Source organism: Stereum hirsutum, assembly GCF_000264905.1.
Source record: "Stereum hirsutum FP-91666 SS1 unplaced genomic scaffold STEHIscaffold_12, whole genome shotgun sequence".
Lineage (NCBI taxonomy): Eukaryota > Fungi > Basidiomycota > Agaricomycetes > Russulales > Stereaceae > Stereum > Stereum hirsutum.
In genome coordinates, this window is record NW_006763142.1 from 1,612,585 (window position 1) to 1,631,403 (window position 18,819).

At 50.5% G+C, this 18,819-nt stretch overlaps 4 protein-coding genes across 4 annotated transcripts; 3 read left to right on the plus strand and 1 right to left on the minus strand.

Moving 5' to 3' along the window:
* Positions 1 to 5,392: 5,392 nt before the first annotated feature.
* On the plus strand, positions 5,393 to 8,261 carry STEHIDRAFT_62435 (uncharacterized protein; the record flags this gene model as incomplete). Its single annotated transcript, XM_007306745.1, has 4 exons — positions 5,393 to 5,680; positions 5,740 to 6,033; positions 6,178 to 7,846; positions 7,906 to 8,261. 4 exons carry the CDS (start codon positions 5,393 to 5,395, stop codon positions 8,259 to 8,261), a joined length of 2,607 nt encoding a protein of 868 aa, XP_007306807.1.
* Positions 8,262 to 8,387: 126 nt separating this feature from the next.
* On the minus strand, positions 8,388 to 9,179 carry STEHIDRAFT_159743 (uncharacterized protein; the record flags this gene model as incomplete). Its single annotated transcript, XM_007307138.1, has 4 exons — positions 8,388 to 8,526; positions 8,588 to 8,908; positions 9,015 to 9,083; positions 9,133 to 9,179. 4 exons carry the CDS (start codon positions 9,177 to 9,179, stop codon positions 8,388 to 8,390), a joined length of 576 nt encoding a protein of 191 aa, XP_007307200.1.
* Positions 9,180 to 9,205: 26 nt separating this feature from the next.
* On the plus strand, positions 9,206 to 12,606 carry STEHIDRAFT_159744 (uncharacterized protein; the record flags this gene model as incomplete). Its single annotated transcript, XM_007307139.1, has 18 exons — positions 9,206 to 9,434; positions 9,491 to 9,529; positions 9,593 to 9,709; positions 9,834 to 9,929; positions 10,000 to 10,226; positions 10,288 to 10,449; positions 10,508 to 10,579; positions 10,631 to 10,726; positions 10,783 to 10,848; positions 10,915 to 10,956; positions 11,014 to 11,046; positions 11,117 to 11,188; positions 11,241 to 11,273; positions 11,344 to 11,730; positions 11,794 to 11,964; positions 12,014 to 12,202; positions 12,272 to 12,441; positions 12,498 to 12,606. 18 exons carry the CDS (start codon positions 9,206 to 9,208, stop codon positions 12,604 to 12,606), a joined length of 2,310 nt encoding a protein of 769 aa, XP_007307201.1.
* Positions 12,607 to 13,371: 765 nt separating this feature from the next.
* Positions 13,372 to 14,527, plus strand: STEHIDRAFT_148783 (uncharacterized protein). The gene is made up of 5 exons (XM_007307140.1): positions 13,372 to 13,386; positions 13,489 to 13,906; positions 13,969 to 14,038; positions 14,104 to 14,336; positions 14,400 to 14,527. The coding sequence occupies exons 2-5, from the start codon at positions 13,643 to 13,645 to the stop codon at positions 14,421 to 14,423; spliced, it is 591 nt and encodes a 196-aa protein (XP_007307202.1). The 5' UTR covers positions 13,372 to 13,386; positions 13,489 to 13,642; the 3' UTR covers positions 14,424 to 14,527.
* The last annotated feature ends 4,292 nt before the right edge of the window (positions 14,528 to 18,819 follow it).

Sequence of the window (18,819 nt, forward strand, 5' to 3'; positions counted from 1 at the left end):
CAGCTCTGCAGTCATCTTCAACTTCATCCGCATCAACGACCAGAAGATATCAACGTAGAGCAATTTGATGCTCGTGCAGAGCGAGCTCATAGGGCGCCACGAGACGATGTTTATGAGGTGCCTGTGGTGGAGGAGCTGGGTGGATTTGTCTCGACAGTGGAAAAAGATGAGGCTGATAGCCGTCGTGATGGAATTGCAGAGAGAATGTGGGCTGATTATAAGGAGTACTTGCAGAATGGCGGTGATGAGGAGGAGGTCGATTATGATGAATTGTACATGTAAAACTATTTCTCTATTGTTTACATCGTGGGAGAAGAATATACACGAACCAGGAGAGATTTTTACCCATGAAATGCACACCCTATCCGTTGAGATAGGTCTAATTTCGTGGGGAGGTGACTATGATGGGTGGCGGAACGTAGCATCGCCCCGAGCGAAAGAACGGCCGGTATTTCTGCAACGACGAATATGGGGCCAATTAACCACGATATACACGAGCCAGGACGTATTTTTACTTACGCAATGACGGCCATATTAACTACGATACGTCGAAATCTGTGGGGAGGTGAATATGGTAGGTGGTGGCACCTAGCATCGCCCCGAGCGAAAGAACGGCCGGTATTTCTGCAGCGACGAAGGCAGGACCAATTAGCTATGATATACACGAGACAGGACATATTTTTACTTACGCAACGACGGCCATATTCACTACGATACGTCGAAATCTGTGGGGAGGTGAATATGGTAGGTGGTGGCACCTAGCATCGCCCCGAGCAAAAGAACGGCTGGTATTTCTGCAGTGACAAATACGGGGCCAATTAGCTATGATATACACGAGCCAGGACATATTTTTACTTACAGAACGACGGCCGTATTCGTTGAGATATGTCACATATTGTGGAGATGTGGATATGGTGGGTAGCCGCCTAGCATGGCTCTGCTTGGACGAACGGCTGAGATTTCTGCAGCAGAGACAACAGGACCAATTAGCTACGATATACTTGAGTCAGAATATAGTTTTACTTACAGAACGAAGGCCCTATCCATTGAGATACTTCGAATGTTGTGGGACGGTGGATACGGTGAGTGGCGGAACCTAGAAAGGCTTTCAGTGGATAAGTGGACGTGAAGTCTGCGAGAGCAACAACAAGGAACATTAGCTGTGATGTAGATGAGCTGGAATATGTGTCTACTCACAAAACGTACCGTGTTTTCGTTGAGATAGAGCAAAGCCAGTGGTGAGGGTCGTCGGCAGTCGCCGCTCAGAGACACTCCGAGCCATCAACATGATTAGGTCAACAAAAATGACAGTCGTGCACAAGGAAAAGCAACACAATGATGAAATTTTCGATTGGGTAATGAATGGGGTAGTGTGCTAAGGCGGACAAAGATCAAATGTGATTATTCAAAATGTACTCCAGGTACGATTGCCGGAACTCGTCGTTCTCAAATGCAAAGTAAGCCGCAACGGCATCCGGATGGCCAACAAAGTACATAACAACTCTGTTGAACCCTGTAGGATCCTCCCTTGCCAAGGGCAATTTCTCCATCATCCGGATGGCAGATTGTAGGCGGGATTGAGGGTCGTCAAATGGTGATGGTCCTGCAGATGATCCTGTGCCGGCAGGTTGGTTGAGGGATTTTGCGAGGTCCCGAATTGCGGCAGACATACCATCGAGTGCTGCATGAGCGGTCTTGCGTGCACGGGTTTTTTTGGAGTCGGTCGAGTCGTCTGGGGTTGCGGCGCGACGTTTTCCGAGTCGGGAAGAAGAGGGAGGGAGTTGGTTGGAAGAAGAGGAGGCGATGGCATTTGAAAAAGATGGTGGAATGGGAGCAGATAGAACCTGGAGAGAAGGGCAGACCATCAGTGGTGAACGGAGAAAATGGAACAAAAACATACGGGTGTCGACGGCTCAGAGCCATCAATATCACTATCGTCATCACCAACATAACCGGGACGGACGGGCGAGCTGGCGGCCTCAGCGCCAGCATGGATCACGTACTTTCCCGTCGCATACCGTCCCTCAATCAATTCGCCCAGACGATCAAAAAGGGGATATTGCTTCCCCTTCCAGCGTCGAACAAGGCGAGCCTTCGAGGGATGAGCCTAGTTGTATCTGATGAGTATGAATGTCACGAAGGGACTGAGAACGGGAACGAAACATGGCAAGAAGGAGGGTGGAGACACGTACCTTTGCATAGTCCGTCCAAACACTCTCCGGGTGTGCGGTGACCATCATCTTTTCGGAATCCCACCCAAAGCCCGACAGCTCACGAAGCTCCTTAATTTGGTGATAGTCCTTCTTCATCTGTAGATCAGAAAGCATGAGATAAAAGGGATAACAGAGGTTAAAGTAACGCATACCGCTGCAAATCTATTCTTTGCTGATTCCGCATCCTTTGGCCTACCGCCACTATGCTTCTCGCTCCCTGCCAACTTCTCGACAGCCGCTGTCCAAACGACACCTTTCCAACCCCCATCCGACTGCTGACCCGCGGCACGGCACTCCTCAAGATGAGCCAGAAGAGTCTCGTCGCTAGCGGTATCCCACTTGGTAGGCGGTGCACGGGTTGAACCCTCTTCAACCTCGTCCTCGTCCTCGTCCTCATCACTATTGTCATCGCCGCCAACACTGCCCTCGTGATCCTTGCCTTTCCCCTTCACTCCTCCTTTCACCCTCGCCTTGCCCTTTGCCTTGCCCTTGCCTTTTCCCTTTGCCTTGCCCTTTCCTTTCCCTTTCCCCTTCCCCTTCCCCTTCCCCTTCCCCTTCCCCTTCCCCTTCCCCTTCCCCTTCCCCTCCCCCTCCCCCTTCCCCTTCCGTCCCTGCTCCCCACCGTCATCATCCGAGACACTGTCCACAGGTGGCACGGACCCTGCATCCGGAGCGTCGTCTATCGGCATAACACGAGCATCTTGATGACCGACTGGTTCAGTGAGCTGATCTGCGAGGATGGGGGCACCCGTGGGGTTGGAAGTGAGATGGGTGGGAGTTGCTGTGGGAGTCTGATCGGCGGGAATGGTTGTGGAAGCACGAGTAGAAGCCGGCATTTTGGGATAAATAAAGTTATTGAGAGTTTGGATGGAGAGTAGATGGATCGCGGTTTGGTAGCCTCAAAGGAATCTGCAGGATGAGTTTATATAACCGTCAGATTGTGCACTCCCCTCTTCGTCATGACCCTCAATATGGCCCACTCGTCATAGAGCAAGATTGACATGTTCTGAGAAGAACAACTAGTGGAATTAGGATGAAATGAACGAGACAGAGAGTCCAGCAACGACGACAAAGAGAAAGACGAAAACAGGATGGACAGGTGGCGTTGTGATGACCAAGCAATGACGTTGTGTCACTCATATCACGCTTCTTTCCGGCGTGACAATCCTCCCGCACCAACAGCATGTGAACCTGTCATCCGTAAGTACATTTCAAGCTGATTTCAGTGCGTATCCTCCAGCGAACCCCCATCGAACATTCTGGTCCGCAGTTTGGCGGGGGGATAGCTTAACTGGCCCGGATCAAACCCGGACCCGTAAGGGCCCTAATACTTAGTGACCATGTACAGTACAGGATTGTAGGCGACTCATTGCTGTATAGTATGCTACATGTATGGGTTCTCGTCTCCGCGTGTCTCTTTGAAGGTGACGATATGGCTGCCATCGCCTCCTTTGTCCTGTGCCACAGTCATCCCTACATCGGGAAACCAGTCCGCCCCTAATTCCGCGCTAGCCGTCAGCTACTGAGGCGGCACTTAGCCACCCACCTCTCGACGTGTCCCGCTCATTAGCGCGTCTTAGCGCGTCATTATTGTGGGCCGCACGAGGCGTTCCGCAGGCACAATATTAGAGGTGCACTCGGAACACGATGAGGAGGGTGCGAATGGATTCCGAGTAGTAGTCAGACTGAACTCGTATAATGAATCGGGGTTCGTAGATCTCCCTTCTTTAACCTATGTACTATGGAAATTCATCGTGAGCTTAATGGAAGGCAGTTGCTGTGGCGCATTTGAGCTACTAAAAGGTTACTGTGGCAGCGACCGGCGTGAGCTTGATCATTGAAGAACAACTATCGTGAGCCTAATTGTATGGGTATGAGTTCTATATAAACTCACCCTACCAGCGATGCAACTCCCTTTCCTTATGACCGTCAACGCCTTGGGCAGTCGCACTTCGACATACCCTTCGCTGAGACATATAAGATTGGCCCCTCCCGCTCTGAAGGCTCGTTTACACTTTCTTTACCGTAGTCGTGCTCTGCAACGTCTATGCATTGGGCAGTCGCACTTCAACATACCCTCTGCGGATGCATACATTATTTTGTATTACTTCAAGACTGCACTCGTTGATTTAATTGTGTACATCATCTGTACCCTATTTCTCGCGACTTTTTTGTCGATTTTTCCTCTCATTTTTCTCCATACTGTGCACATCTGTGGCGTTGGGCCACTGCCGGAGAGCCGCCAAGCCTAAGAGTGAGCCCAAATTCCCGCTTGCTTCAAAGGGCAAGCGGGAATTTGGGCTCACAATTGTGCTTGGCAGCGGCCCGTAAGGCCGCTTCGCTGCCTCGCCACTCGCTCCAGCTCTCCTCGCTCATGTCTGAAACTGTCCCCTGGACTTGCTGATGGCTCTAGTAGTGTTGAGTTGATTGGAACTCAGCTTCAGGGAGCCAGACAAAAGCCAGGTTGTTGAGTGTAGGAAACCTGACTGTTTGGTGTCAGGCCGTCCTCGGCCTGATAGAAATCAGTCAGGTTTTTCAAACTCCGCTGGAATTATCCGGTACAGATTTTGTTGCTTTTGCGCCACAGACAGGATCTTTGCACTTCGCCCTGTCTTGCATGCTGCAGATCCTGCATACCGTATAGCACTTGTAATCCAACTCACGACACACATATATATCCAATCTATATTATGGAACACTGTGGCGGCTGCGGCAAGACAAAGCTATCGTCCGAAGGCCTTGCTCGCCACTTCACGCTCTCAAAAGATCCTCGCTGTAAAATCCACCAACGAACTCTTCGTGCTGCTGCTATCCATGCTGCTATTGCTCCTGAGCCAGAGCCCCACCAGCCTATCACTCTCGAGAACTGCACAGCTGCTGGCTCCTCTGCGAACGCTGGTCCATCGAACCTGGGTGCATCTACACCTCCGAGTCCTGGCGAACATCGTGTTGAAGACTTTTTTGGGGAATATGAAGTGGGCGAGTTGGTGTGGGGAGAAGAGGATGAAAGGGAGGTAGAGGCTGCTGGAAGGGACTTGTTGGATGAGGACTCAGACGATTCGGAGCTTGATGAAGTTGATCTTGGTACTCACGAGGATGGTGGGCATCCCCCTCTGCCGGACTCGTTGTCAGAGTCAGATCACGGCTTTCCTCCTCCGAACCCGGAACTTCCCCAGCCGATGGATGAAGACGAATTTCGCTTCCTTCATCGTGCAGACGATGCACCACAGAATCCTCAGGCTCTCTTTGAGGATGCAATCATTGAGCCTTTTGGTGGTCGGGCCGCTGAACCTATTGCCGGAGAGACCGAGATTCCGACATTTGCCTCGTACCAGGAGGAGATTGGAGGCTCTGATGAGAATCCGTACCATCCGTACACCCACTTCATCGATTGGGCTGTGGCGAAATGGGCCAAGGTGCGTGGCCCAGGAGATACTGCGTTCTCTGACCTTCTGAAGATTGATGGTGTAAGCGGCTGTATATCCGAGCTCCACGGCGCAATGAACTGACTGTGCACTTGACTCAGGTTGCCGAAAGGCTGGAGCTGTCGTACAAGAACTCAAAAGAACTCAATAAGATAATCGATAAGAAACTCCCTGGACGCCCCGAATTCAAGCGTTATGAGGTCGAAGTGGAAGGGAAAATGGAGGAAGTCTTCCTCCGAGACATTATGGAATGCATCCGAGCACTTTATGGTGCAGCTGACTTCGCCCCGATCCTCGTTTTCGCCCCCGAACACCATTATACAGACCCCTCTAAAACTCGTGATCACCGTGTATATTCCGACATGCACACAACGGATTGGTGGTGGAAAACTCAGGTACGCATCTGTAGTTTCCTATTCCTTTGTGCGCTTCAATGGGCCAATTACATCAGGCCATTGAAGGCTTCCCATATGAGAGCCACAGTGGCGTGTCCCCCGGTTAGTCATATTGCGTAGAATACTAATGAGTTTGCTACATAGGTCGCATTGGAGGATATCAAGCCCGGTGCAACCATCATCCCCGTCCTCATTTCGTCGGACAAGACTCAGCTTACAGTCTTCCGAAACAAATCAGCGTATCCCGTCTATATCACCATCGGTAATATTCCCAAGGACATCCGCCGAAAGCCGTCTCGCCAGGCGCAAATCTTACTCGGCTACCTCCCCGTTACCAGCCTTAAGCACATTAAGAACGTTGACGTACGGCGACGTGCTCTTTCAAATCTTTTTCACTCTTGCATGCGGTTGGCGGTCACGCCGATGAAGGGACCAGGACGTGAGGGGGAGAACATGGCGAGCGGAAACGGTGTAGTTCGACGGTGCCATCCCATTCTTGCTGCCGCTATCTGGGATTACCCTGAACAAGTTCAAGGTGCACTTGTCAAGACCGGCGAGTGCCCGCTAGGCGAAATCGACCATGATCTCATGGGCGAAAATGTCGAGTGCACCCGTCGCGACATCAACACTATTCTCGATGCGCTAGAAACCTGGTCTCAAGGACCCGTCGCTTTTGTTCAGGCCTGTCGAAAGGCCGGAATCAAACCGATTGTCGATCCATTCTGGAGCGACCTTCCGTTCGCCAACCCCTATTATTCCATCATGCCCGACATCCTGCATCAGCTTTACCAAGGTGTCGTTAAGCATCTCATAGCGTGGTTGAAATTGGTGTATGGCGAGGCGGCTCTTGACGCACGCTTTCAGCGTCTTCCACCGAATCACAATGTCCGCCTTTTCTCCAAAGGCATATCTGTTCTCTCTCGCGTTTCTGGCGCCGAGCACGAAGATATCTGCCGTGTACTTCTGGGAGTAATCGTCGATCTTCCGCTTCCAGGTGGCCGATCAGCTGTTCGTGTTGTTCGCGCAGTGAGGTCTCTCCTCGATTTTGTTTATCTCGCCCAATACCCTTCTCACTCCGAGGCGACTCTCCGATATATGCTGGAATCCCTCACCACCTTCCATGCTGATAAAGCTATATTTATTGAGCTTGGCATACGTGAACACTTCAACTTTCCCAAAATGCATTCGCTCACACATTATGTTCCCGCTGTCCGCTTGTTCGGCACCGCCGACAACTTCAACACTGCATACTCTGAGCGTCTACACATTGACTTCGCCAAGGACGCATATCGAGCATCAAACCGAAAGGATGAATATCCACAAATGGCGACGTGGCTTCTGCGTCGCGAGAAGATCCACGTTCACTCTCTTTTTATCCAGTGGCGACTCGATGGATGCCCACCGCCATCAACACATCCGCCCGATCTACCTCCCAAGTTCCACATTCACATTGCAAACCGGCCCAACATCAAAGCTGTCTCTTTCGCCAATGCTGCCAGACTATACGGTGCTGTTGATCTCTCTTTAGCCCTTCGACAGTACATTGTTCGCCGTACCTATCCCGCTTTCACGCCACAGCAACAGAAAGATACAGCCTCGACTTTCATTCTTCCTTTTCAATCTGTCGCGGCATTCCACCGCATCAAATTCTGGAACTCAGACGCTCAAGGACGCGATAGCGTTCCGTCCACCCTCGACGCTGCCCATGCTCGACCTCCTTATCGTGACACGCAGAACCGTCCTGTCCCTCCACGCTTTGACACAGTCCTCCTAGATGATGGTTCAGGCGAGGCGGAGAATTGTGGCGTCGAAGGTACGTCGTTCAATCATTTTTCCCGGTTTTTCCTTCTTGAGCTCAGTGTCATTGCATAGGTTACCGAGTTGGACAACTGCGCATGATTTTCAGCCTCTCCAAGACAGCTAGGGAGAGAGTGTTCTCAGCTGGAGTTGAGTGGCCCACACATCTTGCGTATATCGAATGGTTTACACCATTCAAGCGCGAGCCCGAAGCCCATCATCTCATGTACAAAATCAGCCGTGAAGTGCGTGGTGGCCGGCGGTTTGCTACTGTGGAGAATGTGGATGATATTCGTCGCAGCGTGCTGTTGATCCCGAGGTTTGGACGGGTATTAGAGACAAGCTGGACGAGCGACAACGTATTGGAACGCTGTTCAACCTTCTTTGTTAATTCACATACAGACCGTCATACATTTATTACACTTGTATAGCTTTCGCCGCAGCACCATGATCTACATAATGCCAGGCACCCCATCGCCTACTCCATCACACCGCTCGACTTTGTGTGTTCATTTGCTCGCAATAGTCCATCTCAGCGTGGAGTCAGGACTAAAGAATCAAGGGAGGAAGACATAGGTCTGTATGCGGATGAAGATATAAAGACTCAACCATACAACGTACCTCTTTGCCTTGGCCCTGCGTATCCGACGCTCGCGTATCCTACGCTGAAATGCTGCGGTCTCCTGAGGATCAGGGCTGAAATGAATATGTAAGGCTCGCAAGGATCAAAATATGAGTACAAGAGAATGTGACGCACTCGGGACCTAGGCCTAGTATATGATCTACTCGTCTCTCCCAATCAAACCTCTTCTGTGATGCCTCTGTGCCCATCAGCCTTTCGTGGGGAATGAGTGGAAGAAGCTCTCGGAGATCTTTCACTTCAACCTGGACTCCCTTTTCGAGGTATTCTGGGAGGGAGGCTGAACCGAGCTGTGCACGGGGATTGGAGGAAGAGAACGATGAGGGCTGCGTAGAGGGAGCAGACAAAGAGAATGATGAGATCTGTGTAGCAGAATCGGAGGAAGAGAACGATGAAGAATCTTCGACTTGTGCCAGCATACTCTGATAAATAGAGAAGCTGTGTTTTCGTATCAGTAAAGGTGTACGAGGAATTTTATGAGTGATGGGTTTACAAGGGAAATTGCTCTGACCGGAATTAAGAATGGCCTTGCTGGTGTTCGAACCCACGTTCAGCAGTTGCATATCTGGCGACCAAAAATCGGTGGAAATCGGTGGAAATCGGTGGAATGTTGCTGATAATCAGTGGCGATGGCGGAGATTCCCAGAAAATTTCTTACGCACCTTGACTCTCCCTCGTCTACACTACCACCACCACCGAGCTCGTTCATCACACCACCCAATTTCTTGCTGCAAAATGTCCGGTAAAGCTCGCCCTACTCGATCTGCGACAAGACAGGCGGCGGCAGGGACCGCCAATACAAAATCATCCAATGCTGTAGCGGAAGGCAAGGATAGTATCAGTTTGGTAGGTATGAGCGGAGACCAAAAGAAAGCTCTTACCTCGAGACTTCGCAATGTTGCTAGTAAGCAGAGAAAGGAAGCAGCTGCAAAGCAGAGGGCAGACGAGGCTGAAGCGCCTGATGGTTAGTAGCCACTTTTCCTATCACTCGCCTCTACATCTCATCAGTCTCATTGCTAGGACCTCGATCATCAAAAACACAGGCCCTGTTGAAAAAAAGTTAGTTCTGTTTCCTTGTCGTCCAAGAACATACAGTGCGCTCACTGATCGTCATCTTCCTAGACTGGTTGGACCCCAACGCAGCGCACAAGGGTCCATTGAAACGTAATGCACCTGATGGTGCTGGCGAGGGAGATGTTCAAAGTCCCAAAGAGGCTCGCAGTAGAAAGAGAGTGAAAGGTGAGTGTGAAGATGGTTGGTGATGGAAGAGTACGAGCTGCGAAGCATGGCACTCATAACGTCACCACCACGCGTTCCGGCCCTGCATCCGAATTCCCACCATTTATCACTTTTATTCTCACAGGAATTGCTCCAACCGCTGCGTCTGCTACCTTCACCGCCGACAATGTAGATGACGGTGCTGTTGCCAACAACGACAGTGACACAGACCTGTACAATGGTGTGTATTACCTGATCACTGCCTTATCATATGTTACTTCCCTGCTTATGTGTTGCTTCCACTTGCATAGATGGTATAGTCGCGGCCAACGAGTCTCTTGTTCAAGAAGACGTCGTTGCTGCTGCCTTTGCTGAGGATGATGCAGGGTCTGATTTCTCGGAGGATGATCCTGATGAGCCCGTGGACGACGAGGACGAGGCCATGGAAGCCGATGAAGATTTTGGTTTGGAAAGCGAGGCGGATGAGCAGCTCTCCACTCGTCAACAGACCAATATTGTGGCCAAGATGGCCCAGGGGGTACGTGTTGTTTTATCAGTGATTGTTCCTTCTGTCGTTATACTTAATAAACCACCTATAGATTCCTCGCTTCGTTTCTCAAGGCGGTCACGCCGCCAATTCCCCCTCGACGCTGCCCCGTGGCCGTCACGGTCGTCTTGTCCTGGACTTGAGCAAGGACTGTGATGACAACGAAGGTCATAACAGAGTTGCACAAGGTGGTACCGGTGTTGGCCAGGTTGCGGTATGTTACAAGATTGATCTATCATAGCTGTTGAGGCTGACATATTACGCATGGTTAGGCGGCAAAGGAGACTGTAAGGTCTGATGCATCGGGCGAACCAATTGGTGGTGGGAAGGTGCGCAAGCAGAAGGTATGTTTCGTGCTTGGTCTCTCTCCGAATATGACTGATGTCAACTAACAGAGTGACGGTTGCAAGCGTGTAACGACTACCAATACGGCCTCCCAGGCCGCTGTCGTGAACTCTGTTGTGACTGCCTCCACCGCTCGTTCTTCAGCGGTAAGGATCCATCTTCCTTCACTTTTCCTGTTTATCTATTAAACTTTTTGTGTCAGGAGAATGGTCACGACGATGCCAATGGTTCTGTGACGGTAGCATCAAGTGTGACACCGGCAGCCACGGTATCAAATGCCTTATGTATTTACTCGATCTTAAAGTGATCTGACCGTTACTTTTTTACCCTAAAGACCCTCACCAATACCGCCAGTACGAGAACGGCAACTGTAGCGGTACGTAGTGGTGCTTTTGCTTAGGGCATAAAAAGCTGTGCTGACGAATTTGCCCAGGTCGATACGAGTGTGAACGCGTCTACGAATCAGGTTCGTGGCCCTGTCTGGCAACTTGGTATCACATGTCTTACTGATACTGTACAATTTGTTCATGTCATAGTCGGTAACTCCTGTCGCTGCACCCACCTCTGCCCTGAACAACTCTTCCAATGTTGGTCCTATCATGGCGGCTGTATGTGTACTATTTACTTGCGCCATCGAGCGATGCTGACGGCCATGATTAGGTGAGCACCACTGTGAACGTTACTGCTCCTCAGGTCTGTCTATCTCTTACTCTACTCACTTTCGATGCTCTGTTACTGATCATAGTTTTTGTCTATACCACAGGCAGCAACGAGCACCCCGGTGGCGGCACCTGCCGCCACGACCGTGGGTCTGACTCCCACCAACCTAACCCAACCCGCCGTTGCCGTTGCCTTGACCCCGACTCCCAGTGACCCCAACTACTGGGTCCTCGTCACGCGTACCCACACTCCTAACAAGTTGGCGCAGCTCACGCAGCAGACGACTGAGGTAAGGAAGGCAGCGCACGTCGCTTCTAACGATATCTTGCCAGCCCTCATGTTCCGCGAAGGGCCGTTCCCCAATGGCGCCACGGAAACAGAGGCAATCTGTGTAAAGGCTATCGTCAAGGCTGCTCACAAGCATGGCTACACCGAGATTGTGTCTCACATGGAGACCGATGATGCATACGCTAAGTTGTTCATTCCTATCGTTCGTGACTTTCTCTCTCCATCTTTTACGACTCTCATGTGCTTCTTTTCGGTGGTTTATCAGCCACGCCAGCGCCTCAGTAACATCCGTAGTGATGCAATCCAGGCCACTCGCCCAGTCACAAAGACCGCGATCGACTTCTCCAAGTTCATTGGTCCCGAAAAAGTCTGCCTTGCGATGAAGGCTTTTCTCCTCAACGATGGGTACATATTCCCGGGAGACCTCGATATCACGGTATGTTTCTACTTGTCGGTCTTATCAACATGCGCTTACAGCGAGCTAGACGATGAAATACAAGTTTGATAACACGCAGCCCTTCTGCTCGACCATCGTCACTTCCAACACTAACGCTCTGTACTTCTCTGCGGACCCAATCTTCAGGTATGAAGAAGACGACTTCAAATCGTCGGATCCCGAGTATCCCGACGAACGCGAGATGCCCATGGTCGCTGTTGCTTTTGCAGCAACCTGCGTAAGTGCCCTCCATGTCTTTCTGTGTCCTAATCTCCAGTACTGATACTTTGTATTGACCTTCTCTTAGGCTGCGGCAGGGCTCATGGACTACCAGACCGGTTTCCACCAACCTTTACAGTTCCAAGCTTCGTTGTTCAAGCCTATTTTCAACAACCATATGGCGACGTTAAAGCAAATCAAGAATGGCGGTGTAGCCAGCTATCACATTATCATGTCCACAATCTACGATGTGGCAAGGTGGGTTGAGATCGTTCGGTTCTTTTTTCTGATGCTAAATGGCTGGCTATCTCTAGTGGAACGTCGACCTTATCGGCTGCCATGCGTGCAGGGCAGGGCGAGGTGAACACGGCAGTCAATTTTGCCGCTGTGGGTTCGACATTACGCCGTGCTAGCCGCAGATAAATGTATACCGTCCCGAAAGATGTATCCTTTTCTTATATTCATAATCTAAACCATGCCCAAAGTGGCACCATTCACATCCTATTCTGATCATCGGCATCAACTAACGCTCGCCTCATCCGCTGCTAATAAGACCCTATATGCGTGCGTGAAGGTCAGTGCAATAGTATATTTTTAGGTCGATATAGATCCTAATTAGAGAGGGGGGTTGACTACTCTCGGCTAATGCTAGTTATGGCTCCGTAGCGATAATTATTCCTAGTTAGCGGGGGACTGGTTTCCCGATGTACTAGCCTATTCTAAGATGTGGCGCCATTATCAAATTCATTTCCCAGAGGACCCCGAGTGCAGAACGTCAAAGGGTACCCCCCACCCCCCCCTAGCCGACAGCTAACTGAAGACCTTCAGATGTGCGGGATTTCTCGGCCGCGCACCTCTTGGCCGGTGCCGGCTATCCTTATAAGGTAGGTCGCCCTTATATGCGGCCTTATAAGCGCGCGCGGTGACCCTCTTAAGGACCATAAACCGGCGGGCCGCTGGATAGCTCCGATAGCCACTATAAGTGATTATATACCCGGAGCCGGTTTTCCGACACATCTCGTGGCACGCCGCCACAGCCTATTTCATTCGTTATGCCGACTACTGTACCTCCCAGACGTTAGACGACCGCTTACGTAACGTGGGAACTCCCGTGAGGAGGCGACGGACCCTTGGGACAGCGGGACACAGGCGACGGCCAGTCACCTTGCCTCTGAGGGACAGTCACCTGGCCCTGTACAAATGGTCAGTACTTCGAACCTTTCTCGTTTTCGCGTCCATTTGCAGTGATACTTGCAGTTCTGTATCTAAAGACTAATTAAAACAATTTTATATTATTTGTTGAAGAAAATACGAGAAAATACGAATATATCACCCTAGGCGACAACAACCTCGGGACACCGGGACAAGCGCCCAAATAGGCGACGCGACAGGCCCCTTCGGACACCGGACGTCGCCTAACGTCTGGGAGGTACAGTATCTGCGAAACGCGACGGCGACTATGATCAAAATCCCTACCCACCGTAATGCTACGATCACCGACGTCGACATTCTCAAAAACAGAATTGAAGCCGGCATCGACAGGGAGTTTGGGCAGAGAAGAGGCGCGAAGGAAGCGAAGGAATGGTTCAAACAACAAGGAGATCAGTACACTCGGTTTCAAGGTCCCACTCATGCGGAGGCGGCGCTCATGGCCTTGGCCAATCATTCGCGCGCTTCCAAAGACAACCTGGAGGCCTCGCTCCGCAGCATCTTCTCTTCTAAGGTCTTCTGAATTTGTTTTGTCTCGTCAGCGCTTACTGACCGTACCACACAAACCTTGCCTAGCCTCTATCCATTGGTGTGAGCAAAAAGTGCTGTTGGGCGTGCTGGCAACTCGGTCGGAAGCTTTTCAAGAGTATGTCCGTTCCCTTTCATCACCATGTCCCATTTTTGTTGACCCACCGCTACCATCTCGAATAGACGATGATTCTGACTTACAGCTTCCTGGGACTCATGGGACCGTATTCCATTGGGACCCGCCGACCTTTGGTATTCCGGTGGAGGTGTTGAAGGAGCTTGTGGGAGACTTGGAAAAAGAGACTGTTCAACGGGCTGCTGACGAGGGCGTGATCGCCTTGGAGCTGCAGAAGTCTGGATCGACACAATCCTCTCCTTGGTCCATCGACTTTGACATGCCTTCACCGGAGCCAGAGGTCAGCCCAATTTTGAGTATCTGTACCATCTTATCGTTGTCCTCACTGTTACGTGTTGTATAGTTAGATCATGCGTTTTCATTGTAAACCCTTTGACCACGAGCTCGACGCATGTGTGCGCAATGATGGGATAGGTCTTCTCGCTATGCTTGTTATCTGTATTCTTTGATGATATGATGATGCTGAGATTCTGAACACGAAGAGCTTGACGGGTCACCGAATCATGTCTGTGACCGATGGTGATGCGTGCCCTCAATCTCTCAATGGCCCGTAGCTGGCTCGAATACTAAGGTCACACCCTCAACCTGGGCTTCTGGATATAATTCACCGTCATTTCTGTATCTCAAGCCTCCTCAATCCCACATCTGGATAGCCCGGTGGATCTCCTCCTCAGGAATCTCATAGTGAGTAACCCCTCCACGGAGCATCCGAACAGAACCTAATCTACGGCATGTTGCATCAACCCTCACAACAAGGTTGTTTCCGGTCAAAGATCGCCTGTGGTCTCGAGCTCGTCTGCGAACGTTTCTTACTCCTCTCAAGCCCTCGGATACGCCACCACCCACCGTCACTCAAAGTCACCGGACGACCTTGAAGATAGAGATCTCCTCCGATACAATCCCCTTACTACTCAGCTCCTCAACGCTTCTTCTATTTCGACAGCTGATTTTCCACCTCTAAGCCATAATGTATAAATCTTGGCTGTCTCAGACAGCTGCTGCCCGATTACCTTCAAAGGATTCCTTGGCGACACCCATCATGCACTCGTTCTAAACTCAGTCGACTCGAAGCTCTTCGATCTCCTCCTCAGTTTGTAGCTGTGTCTCGGGAGCGCAGTACTCAAGACAAAACAACGAGCTCTCAGAGAATGATTTTGGATCCACGGCACGACAGACGGCCACGATGAAGATCTTTCCACGGATTGGTCCGACTCTGAATCCGCCACAAGCTCCAATCCCGGCCACTCTATTTTGTAGCGAATTTCTCATGATCTGAAGCATCAATTCTACTTTCACATTCCAGAACGGAGCGGCGCGGCCAGTGAAAGGATCAAAAGCACAAGATTGGAAGCTTTGTGTAGGAAAGAGGAGGTCGATTCGCGTGGTGGTGGGACTGTTGGTGCACGAGATGGGGTACATCGGAGCGATTCTGTCCGTGAAACTCGTCTTGCACTGTGCATATTAAGTATCTGAAAGCCGGTGTCAGGACTAGGAAAACCCCTTGTCCTCATATGCAACCGCCGAGACACGACATCCAATCATCTTTCTTGCCGAAACTCGTCAGTGATTGGTCCCCATATGTTCGGATTTAAGCATTGGATTGAGAGATGAGAGATAGATGGTGTAGGATGAATGTGACAGTGCAACCGTTCATTCAACCCGCGTGCCACGAGAACTTGCCAACGATACTAGGATTAGCAATATTGTTGCCAGACTCGAAGGAACGACTGATGTCCATCGGAAGATCTACGTCAGGGCCAATGCGCTCCTCCACGTCCTGTATGATCTCTCGCAGCTGGAGAACTTTCCCCCGCAATAGCTCCCTCTTCGACTTCAACAGGTCGATATCCTGAACACATCCTTAATCAATATCTCGAATTCAGTGGTGCCTAATGGCATAGGAGCACGTACGTCGTTGACTTGGACTATGTGGGTGATCAGATTCGAGACGGTCTGAATGTACGGAACGTTCTTTGTCATATTAGCCACCTCATAATCCATTGAGGACCCCGGCGGCTATGGACAGAGCCTCTGCGGTCGATGCACGCGATGCAGAAGATTGGACACGAGCACGCCGTTCTGCTATGTGAAGTCGGTCCGTTCGTCAGACCGCTTTGCACCCGTGCAAGAAGGAAGGAATTATGCGCACCCAGTGCCATTTTCATCTGAACAACAGGCCTAGTGCTTCCGCTGGTGACAGGTACATCGGAGGCAAGACTGCCTTTGGAAACGGACTCGCTGTCGGCCGCTGTGCTCGTCGAGCTAAAATCTGTAGATCCAGAGCTATGTGATGGAGATGTATTCACTTGAAATACTAGCCTCAGAGATTCCAGACTCTCATATTGATAAACTCTAGTAAATACCTTCGATATTTCGTTTAGACGTCCAGGAATTACTTCCGAGACCTGGAGATACTTTGATATCCAAAGATTGGACTATCTGTACTGCGGTCTGTCGAAGTTATAAGTACATATTGCGCTACGTAATACGAATCACATTGAGAACACACGTACATTGAAGGATGCCAAGGCAGCCGTGAATTCCTCGTCACAATGCTCGATATTCCTGAGGATATCTTTCCTCGCCAACAAGAGCCTTGCCTTTTTGGTAGCAAAGCACTTCTTGGGGACGAGGACGACCTCATTCAATGCACTGACCAGCTCGAGTGATCAGCATTTTATGCTATGTCCCGGTCTTTAATAAAGTACCACACCTCTCGAGCATTCGGAATCTCTTCTGCATGTCCATCTGAAGATCCACATCGGGGCCAAGGCGCTCCTCCACGTCCTGTATGATCTCCTGCAGTTGAAGGACTTTCCCCCGCAACGGCTGCCTCTTCGACTTCAACAGGTCGATAGCCTGAAAACATCCTTAATCAATGTCTCGAATTCAGTGGTTCCTAATGACCTAGGAGCACGTACATCGTTGACTTGGACTATGCGGGTGATCAGATCCGAAACAGTCTGAATGTACGAAACGTTCTTCGTCATCGTAGCCACCTCATTGAGGACCCCTGCGGCTATAGACAGATCCTCTGCGGTCGATGCAGGCGATGCAGAAGATTGGACACGAGCACGCCATTTTGCTATGTGAAGTTGGTCCGTTCGTCAGACCGCTTAGCACCCGTGCAAGAAGGAAGGAATTATGCGCACCCAGTGCCATTTTTATCTGGGCAGCAGGCCTAGTGCTTCCGCTGGTGACAGGTACATCGGAGGCAAGATTGCCTTTGAAAACGGATTCGCTGTCGGCCGCTGTGCTCGTCGAGCTCAGACCTGTAGATGTAGGACCAGAGCTATGTGACGGGGATGCATTCACTTAAAATACCCGGGATGAGAGATTCCACACTCTCGTAATGATAAACTCCAGTAAATACCTTCGATGTTGCATTTAGACATCCGAGAGATAGATACATTGATATCTAGAGATTGGACTATCGTTAATGTGTTCTATCGAGGTTATAAGTACATATTTCGCTACGTAGTATGAATCACATTGAGGGCACACGTACATTGAAAGATGCCAAGACAGCCTTGAGTTCCTCGTCACAGCGCTCAATCTTCTGGATGAAGTCTTTCCTGGAGACCAGGTGTCTCTCCAGAGGTCCGTTAGCAGCAGCGCACTTGTGGAGAATGACGGCGACCCTCTTGAGTACGCCGAGTGACGTCTTTCGTCGGTTCTCGTTCTGGGCACGAATCCGTTAAAGAAATAGAAGCAGTCGGGAAAACTTACACTTCAAGCAGGCAGAACGGCTCTTGAAGATCCATGGGAAGATCGTCGTTCAAACCAAGTCTCCTCTCCGTTTCGTCTACCATGCTCTGCAGTTGTAGCAATTTCCATCTCAGCAGTCCCCGTTCAGACCTCAGCAAATCGATAGCCTACGCATACGAAACATGTCAGCACCTCATTATGGACTCTTCAAAAGACCAAATTTTTTTGTACGTACGTCATCGATAGAGACAATATATGTGATCAGACAGGAAAGTGTCTGGATATATGGCGCGCCCCGCGTCATAGTCGCTGCTTCGTTCACCACTCCCCCGACAAGGTCCAACGCTATCATCGTCGGAGCCTCCGCCGCAGAGAACGAGATATGTTTCCCACTGATGGAGACTATATATGTGATCAGAAAGGGAAGAGTTTGGATGCCGGGCACGCTTTGCATCATCGTCGTTGCTTCGTTTAACACTCTTGCGACTATGCACAACGCTCCCCTCGTCGGTGCCTTCTCCTTGGAGAATGACACACGCTTCCGCGATTTCGCTACTCAGGTCCCATTCATTAGGCAAATAAATTGCACAATATGCGACCTAGAACATACCCAGTGCGATATTCGCGTTGACGCCCGATGCGCTTTCGTCAACAACTGAGGCGGAGTCAACAATGTCGCTCTCTACCGCTAAGGGTGTTGCGGGTGTGTGCTCTGACAACGAAAAAATTAATACCACTCAGGAGTACGACCGAATGACTGACAACACTTGCCTTTATTGGCCCGTCTCCTCAGTCCAAATAATTTTCCCATTGTACTTTCTGAGAGAAGAGACTGGTATTCTCGACGACGAAAGTGATAACGGGATGTGTGAGGCGACTTGACACAGTTGACAGACAGAACTGATGGTGGACGGAAGGAAAGGGATGCCCCGAGTATCCACGTACCAGGATGTCGCAACTGCTATAGCCTGGTGAAAGCTATGTCTCGAGCTCCTGTGTCTCTGGGAAGCAGGCGGGAACAATGCATGTCAATTATGGAAAAGGCAGTGTAAGGC